Source organism: Phaethon lepturus, unplaced genomic scaffold, assembly GCF_000687285.1.
Source record: "Phaethon lepturus isolate BGI_N335 unplaced genomic scaffold, ASM68728v1 scaffold6848, whole genome shotgun sequence".
NCBI lineage: Eukaryota > Metazoa > Chordata > Aves > Phaethontiformes > Phaethontidae > Phaethon > Phaethon lepturus.
This window is the reverse complement of record NW_010558359.1, coordinates 27,362-35,425: the sequence shown is the minus strand read 5'-3', so window position 1 is coordinate 35,425 and position 8,064 is coordinate 27,362. Positions and strand designations below refer to the sequence as shown.

The window sequence follows — 8,064 nt, the reverse complement described above, 5'->3', positions numbered from 1 at the left end:
AGCAGGAATTCGTCATATCTAATAGGACATGTACAAATTGGTACAGAATTATTTATTTCTGAAAAGAAGAGCCCAACACAAATTAAGATATCAGTGTGTCACCAGCCCTTCCGAAGAGCTTGGATAGGCTTTGTAAAAGCAAGTTTGGAAGTGTGTCATAAGGAGAGCTATCTAACAGCAGAATACTTCTGGAAATGTTTTTACTGAGGGCTTGACTAAAGAGCAATGAAATATAAAATTCTTACCTCTTCTGTCAGAGTTACCTGCAAAAAGAAGAAAACAAAAGTCCTTTAGCAACAAAGAAATCTACATTTTAATATGTCAGGAAGGATCAAAGACCAAGACAGTTACAAATTTAGTAACTCTCATCATCCTCTCGTAAATCTTTCCTTTAAAAAAACAGCTACAAAGCCAGGATGTTAAAATGAGTTTCAGCCTTCACTTAGTAACAAGGAAAAAGGAACAACCCCCAATGTTTTATCAGCAGAGCAGGGAGCTGAAGCCGAGCTGTAACATAGATACAGACAACGCTCTTAATCGATAACACAGTCTGTTTAACCCTCTAATGAGCAAGTCACTGGTGTAACTGATTCGCGCTTAAATATTAAGAGATAACACTCGTGCATAATTTTAAAAGAGTGGCTGAGCCAAGAGTTCAGTTAAGAGCAGCTGGGCTCAGGGATGGGGATCATGAGCATCCAAGGAAAGCCTCTACTCCCTGATTTGGATGTCTCATCTAGAGGAAACCAGAACAAACCTGTGCTGATGAGAGCACAGCCCAGCTCTCCTGCTGCAATGCTGCTGGCACAGGCAGCCCCCACCACGCTGTTACGTGTTTAGAGCTTCAGGGGCTGAGGACAATCTTGGAGAAGCAGGAACTGCCTGCACAACATGTGATTCATGCGGTGCCTTCTGCCCCGTCCATCAAGCACCACTTAATTCCTTCACAACTGATATCCAAATTTCCCATTAAGACTAACGGCAAGGGCAGCCCTAAAACTAATTTTGCTCCTTGACAAATTACTTGAAATAAAGAAAGAATCAGGTTTTGTCATTTTTCTCAGGACTGACATCAAGTGAGAAGCCACATCTGGCCTTGATGGTGCAATGGGCAACGTGTCATAGCGTACACTGAGGGAGTTCATCAAGAACAGTAACCCAAGTCATAAAAAAAGTAGCAAAGACACCAAAATGATAAATTCAGTCCCCCGCTAGCAGACATCGTATTACAAAATCCAGATCTCAGCAGTACTTAAGGCTTTTGCCTCCACCACTCCCATTCGAAGGCTACGTTTATCCTAAACTTGCACCACGCGTGTATCTAAGGTTTCTCTTGACTCCTTCACCTTGCAAAAAAGCCGTGAGAATTTGTGTTTGAAAGGAAGCTGGATGAGCTCAGGGATGACAGGACACTATGAAAGCTGGGTTGCAGACTTCCTTCAGCCACATCCCTTCCTATGTTGCGAGCAAAGACAACTTCTCTGCAGCTTCACAGGCGGCAGTTGTCAAAGATGCACAGAGGAAGAGGGCACATACATCCCACTGATGTGAAGAGGGGTTCAGATACCCAACACCCAATATCCCTTGAGAAATTTATTCTTAAGGAATGCACGCTTGACGTGTCCCTGCATTAACTCCAGTATTACCTTCTCTCAGGCTCTTCTACCGCACCACCAAGTTATCCCTCCTGTTTTTCCACTATATCTGATACTGGCCTGTATCAGCAATAGTGTGTGTGGCCAGCGGGAGCAGGGCAGGGATCGTGCCCCTGTGCTCGGCACTGGTGAGGCTGCACCTCGAATCCTGTGTTCAGTGTTGGGCCCCTCACTACAAGAAGGACGTTGAGGTGCTGGAGCGTGTCCAGAGAAGGGTAACGGAGCTGGGGAGCGGTCTGGAGAGCAAGACTTATGAGGAGCGGCTGAGGGAGCTGGGGATGTTCAGTCTGGAGAAGAGGAGGCTGAGGGGAGCCCTTATCGCTCTCTACAACTACCTGAAAGGGGGTTGTGGTGAGGTGGGGGTTGGTCTCTTCTCCCAAGTAACCAGCGATAGGACGAGAGGAAATGGCCTCAAGTTGCGCCAGGGGAGGTTTAGGTTGGATATTAGGAAAAATTTCTTTACCGAGAGAGTGGTCAGGCATTGGAACAGGCTGCCCAGGGAGGTGGTGGAGTCACCATCTCTGGAAGTGTTCAAAAAATGTGTGAATGTGGCACTTCAGGACATGGTTTAGTGGGCATGGTGGTGCTGGGTTGGTGATTGGACTTGATGATCTTGAAGGTCTTTTCCAACCTTAATGATTCTGTGATCCTGTGATGCTGTGATCCTGCACTGCCAAAGCTATATATGTATATAACCTATAGCACTATAACCTCTAGCAGGCACTGCTATGTAACTGTTGCAACTCAGAGGCACATAGTATCAAAGCTGGGTCTGAAACCATGCAGCAATGGGGAAATGGTGGCTGAAGAGTCACAAATCAGCTAAGATTTCTGGTCACCTCAGCCTCTTTTGGCCTGATTTTTGCTCTTAACCTACATTGAGTGGCCAAAATCTACATTCTTAGGGGCCACTTTTATGATGTGCCAAATGGGGAGTGACAGCAGGATGGCAATAGAGAGAACTCTTGCTTATCTAGACCTTTCAAAGATTAAAGTAGCCCAAGTAATGGGGAAAAAAATGATAATGTAAGCATAGAATCACAGAATGGTTTGGGTTGGAAGGAACTTCAAAGATCATCTAGTCCAGCTCTCTGCCATGGGCAGGGACATCATTCACTAGATCAGGTTCCTCAAAGCCCTGTCTGACCTGACCTTGAGCAATTCCAGGGATGGGGCATCCACCTTATCATCGGATGTGCCAGCAAATGCAAAACTGAGACATCCAGCGCATGGAATACTCTGCTCAATAAGGTCTCAATGTGTTGCTCCTGGCGTTCATCACAGTGGAGAGAATATCTTCAGATGGTTTATCAGATTATGTGTATCTCCTGTCTGCAAGCAGTTTATCAAACATCGGGTGGAGCATACAGATTACTCTACCAGCTGGGCCAGCACCATCCTACCACATCATCCTTCATCCCCAGCTTGGCTAATTTTGGATAATGCACCAACTTACCAACTTTCCCCAGGAGCTAGATCTCACCCCTGGTTGGCCACCTCTATTCTAAGCCTTAAATTCTTTGGGATAGGGACTGCCTTGTTGTGTGTGTGCTTGTACAATGCCAAAAAGCATGGCCTGAGCCCATGGTGGCTACCAAAATACAAATAAATGCAGAAATGCTCTGGATAACCCAGGGTCTGCAGCTGAGCGGCAACTCGGAGTGATTTATTGCTATTGCCTACACAGACCCGTTACGGATCAACTTTTCAGCCAGCACCTGGGAGCTGTGCAGCCCTTGCCCCGTTTCACACTCCGGAAACCACAAAAAGTGATGAAATTCATCAAAATGACAAAAGTGGAACGAGATCCTAGGGTTGCTGGTGCCCCTTGCCTTGGCAAGAAGCCCAAACTTTTGGTAGGGTAAACCTCTTCTGATCTGGTCACTTCAGGGAGTTGTATTACTTCTTTCACTGTGGAATTTGCCCCGAAGTGTCTTCTCATTCCCTTTTGTTCAGCAAAACAAAAGAAGAGCAAAGAAACAAACCCAGAGGCAGAGTGGCCTGGAGAAGAAGAGGTGAAGGAGATGCCTACCATTGTGGGCAGCAGAAGAGGTCTCTTGCGTTGTCACCATCGCACTGAAATTCCTCTCCGTCGCCTCTGCTTCTGTGCTGGGGAGAGCAGTGTGCGGAGCAGACGGCGTCACGCTGGGTAGCAGGGAGGTGGCTGGAGGCATGGGCACAGTTGTCCCCAGGGTGGAGGTGTTGAGGCTGGCAGTGGTGGTGTTGGGGGAGATCCTGGTGGCTGTGGTTGTAGGTGGCTTTGACACCATGGTAGAAACAGTCACTGGAGTGCTAATGTTGAGGCTGTTTGCGCTCGTCGTAGTCCCATCTTCAGGACGTGCTGTAGAAGCTTTGGTGGGGCTCCTGGGAGAGGTGGGCACTGTCGTGGGTGGCTCTGCGAGAGGAGAAAGCACGAGGGAACCTCCATGAGATACCTTTCTGCAACACTGGAGGGTTTAGATGCTGCAGATTTGCACAAGTATAACTTCAAGGATAAAACAGCCAAAAAATCCCAAGTCCAAGACAGGGAATGCTTTGTACAGCACAGTTATTCACACCTTATAAAAGCAGGTAACTTGGATACGTATTATGATATCGAGAAGGTACAAAGGTTAGATCGCCTGAAAGAGAAGATCAATATTTGCTAGAGGTAAAACCTGCAGGTCCCATTTATGAGCACCTGCAGCCCTTCACTCTCTTTTAGACAGTTCATATGAGCTAAGTGGAGGGCAGAAGGGCTAAGCCACTGAGCACGTGAGCACTTACTCCTTTGGTCCTAAAGACGGTTTAGGGACAAAAGAGAGGAGACAATGAGCACGGTTTACCTGTCGTAACGTTGTTAGCACCTACGCTTATCAGGCCACTTCCGAGCAAAAGGAGAAAGAACCACAAATCCATGTTGACCTGGGGAAAAGAGCAAAGAACAGTTATTTAAACCTTCATGCAACATCATCCCAAAGTAATTCAAACCGGGGACACCACCATGCATAGAGCTGGAAGGGAGGAGTGAACGTGTGGCTGGAGTCCCTGCAGGCATGTGGATGGGAAGCATTTATTGGTATGTTCAAACGTTCCCAACTGCAGGGCATATGGAGAGATCCCAGTCTGGTGGAGCAGCAAAATTGACCAGAGCTGAAGCAGGGAATGGGTGAATTGTGGGAGAGCACAAATGAAACGAGCTATGAAGCTGACCACCAAAGAGAAGTACCTGGTCTTAAAGAAAATTAATCACGTGTTCATGTAACGGTCTGCAAATGAGTGTATTTTGAGCAAACTGAAATGCAATACACGTGAAGACCACAGCAAGGAGCCTTGATCCAAAATGCCCAGGAACTGGAGGCAGGGAAGGAGGAGAGGGCACCTCCTCCGGCGGGCAGTGCCCAGTGGATCCCCGCCAGCTCACCGAAGCCCCTGCCTGTTACTGGCACGGGCACAACGCCCGCGCAAGGCCAGGCTCAGCTCCATTCCAACCCCCTCAGACTCGCTCCATGTGCAGGCGAAACAAATACCCGTAAATAATAACCCAAGATCATCCGCAAGCGCGGGCTGCACACTGACTGTACTGTACGCTTCTTCCCAGGAAACAGCCTGCAAAATTACAGGACGGTGACATCAGCTGAGCTGTTTCCCCCAGGCTTTCTCCCCCCGGCCCTTTTAAATACGAGGGTTTTACGGTGATTTCTCTCCTCTGTAGACCTCAAAAAGCTCCTGAGAGATGGGTATCGTTATCTCCTCCCAAACAGACACGGGTCCAGAGGCTGAGGCAAACGACAGTGAGATGTGAGACGTCATCATCCTGGCCAGAAGAGAGCCCAAAACTGCCAAGGCCCAGACCCCAGGGCCTCCCAAGGACGGGTCAGCATCTCACAATCTGCTACGAGCCCCGAGAGGGCTCACAAGACAGCTCTGCTACGTGCCATGGACCGGCAGCTGCCGTACGACTCTCTCCCGTCCTTCAGGCTTCTGTCACAAGGCCCGTCGCATCTTCAGCACCTCCTGGGAGAAGGCTGCGAGACCTTGCTGCCAAGACAACTTGTCACGCTGCCAGAAAAGGGTTTTATTCCCGATACACGGTCTAAGCCTCCCGCTCTTAAATACATCTCGTGTTGTTTGTTCTCACTGTATTTATTTAAATTTGCTTCACCCTAGACCCATCCCGAACTCTGGGCAAAAGGACAACACTGAAGTCATCAAAGCTCTGGAAACAATATCAGAAATACAAGATCCTCCCCACCCGGGAGTATCCTCTCACCAGCACCACCCACTTACATGTTTTTCCTCCCCCCCGAAAGAAAACCTGGCAAAAATCGAACTTACTCAGTGACCAAAAGGTCAGACAAACCCTGAACCAGAAGGAAACCAAGCTCCAGAGATAAGAGCTTTCCCTCGGCTCCCTCTGCAGCCAGCCCTGCTGCTGCAAGCAGGACAGGGCTTTCTCCAAGGGGTCCCACTGGTGTCGAGCGGCCAACTTTCCCGAGGGTTTTATCACCGGTTAAAATATCTGTCTGGATGCATTTGAACTGATTTGGTCCTCCTGCTGCTGGTGAGAGGGGGGCTGGTCCTGCAATGCCTCCCTGAGGCTCTGCTCCAGGGTGGGACGTCTGGAAAACCCACAGCTAGGGTTTCAATGGCACGCTCCGCTCCTGGTGCTTGTTGAGGCCAATCAACATGCAGTCACACTCTGGAGCCGAGATCGTCCTAAGCCAAAGAGGTTTTCCACCCTCACAGTGTAGGAAAGGGAGCTCGTGTCCCCGCCATGTTTAATGGCAACTGGGAAGCACAGGAAGATGTGCCACCAGCGAGAGCGAGAGCAGCTCGCTGCGGGAGGCAGAGCCCCCGAGCATCCCACTGCGGGAACCCACAGAAATAGGGCGCTCATCGCGCCGGGACCCATGTGCAAAGGCAGAAGGACCCTGAGCCCACGCTGAATGTCCGGCAGATGTAACGGCGGTGCTGAGGTGCTCCTGAAGCCTCGCAGGGGCTGACACCAGCGCCGAGCTCTCACCATCGCAACCGCTTCCCTTGCCTGCAACCCATCACTGCCAGCAAGAACACAAAAACAAGGTAAAGAACCTGGCTCTTCTGCAAACACTACTAGGAAAACAAAGTGACTGTTCACTGTGTTTTGATAAATATTTGCATAGAAATGCCAGTCTTGCAGGTTGGTGTGGCTCCTTCCCTCTTCCCCCAACTCATTTCTCAAAATGGGAGTTCCCATTCATTTGGGATCCTGTTCATTTGGGATTCCCGTTCTTTTAGGATTCCTGTTCATTTGGGATCCTATTCATTTGGGATTCCCACAGCTATGCCAGAGCTAGCTCCGCAGCAGCAGTTTGCCCCAAGAGCAGACAGCTGAGTCGCTAATGGAGATGCTCCCACCATGCTGGCATCCTACCGGCTCCTCACATGCAGATCTTCCACCTCATTGCATGGCCCATCATTAACTGACCACTGGAAAACCATATAGGTCTTAGTATCTTCCAAGCCTTTCTTAATGGCCTCAAGGATCTTTTGAGCTGGCTGCTTCAGCTCTTGCAGCACACCTCAAATACCAGGGGAATGAACTTGCTCATGGTCACTCAGCAAAGTGCTGGCAGAGCTGGGACTGGACCCCAGGGGACCCAGTTCCTCTCCCGTCTGTGGTCCCTGCAGTCCTTTCAAGAAAGTTAAGGAAGGAAAGACTGATGGGTTAGCTCATACGGACCCCACACCCATTCCCTAAGGCCAACAGCTGAAGGTCCCCTTGGCCCCTGAAGCTCTTCTCCCCATCCTAAACATACTTTCCCTTGGTATCAAAAGCAGGACATGGAGGGTGGGTGGAAAGAAGTGAAAGCTGTGAACTTCCTCGTCTTTCTGCCCTCCGTCATGGGGAAGTAACCCACATACAAGAAAAGAGCTTGGCTTTATCTCCATGACCGTGATTGCTATATGGATGCGAGCTGAAGGCGATTCCTGGACCAGCCATGGGTACCAGTTTACAAAACCCCTTTGGGGCGGTGAGATGATCACAGAACCACAGAATAATTTAGGTTGGAAAAGACCCTTAAGATCACCAAGTCCCTCCTTCTCCGAACCGGCAGTACAGCTCTGATGCCCTGGGATTACATCAGGAGGCAGGCAGCTGCCTGCCTTTACAACCCCTTTGGTATTATGTTTAATGAGTTCATTGATCCTTGAGTGGATTGCATTAGGAGGATACAGCTGGCCAGGGGTGAGAATACCGAATTTCCCCAAGCTTTGCCCTGTTTTCATCAAGAAAGCTGGTGCAGGCTGTCGGTGCGGATGCTGGATAAGCTCGACGCAGTTTTTCCGGCTCGAGGACTGTGAATGTCAAAAGAAACAGGACGCCGGGCAGCCCCGAGAGCACCGGGGCTTGCTGGGCAGCTCGTTACACAGAAACCCCGGGGGC

General features: G+C 49.5%; 1 protein-coding gene across 1 annotated transcript in view; it reads right to left on the bottom strand.

Annotated features, from left to right (window-relative positions):
* Positions 1-8,064, bottom strand: part of LOC104625425 (receptor-type tyrosine-protein phosphatase alpha-like) — a gene marked incomplete at its 3' end in the record, with an annotated part of 28,660 nt that overhangs the window by 17,263 nt on the left and 3,333 nt on the right. Inside the window, exons 2-4 of the mRNA XM_010293045.1 lie at positions 4,481-4,559; positions 3,688-4,050; positions 246-263 (exon numbers count right to left, since the gene is read on the bottom strand). Coding sequence (XP_010291347.1) covers positions 246-263; positions 3,688-4,050; positions 4,481-4,559 — 460 coding nt within the window. The remainder of the gene's footprint in view (positions 1-245; positions 264-3,687; positions 4,051-4,480; positions 4,560-8,064) is intronic.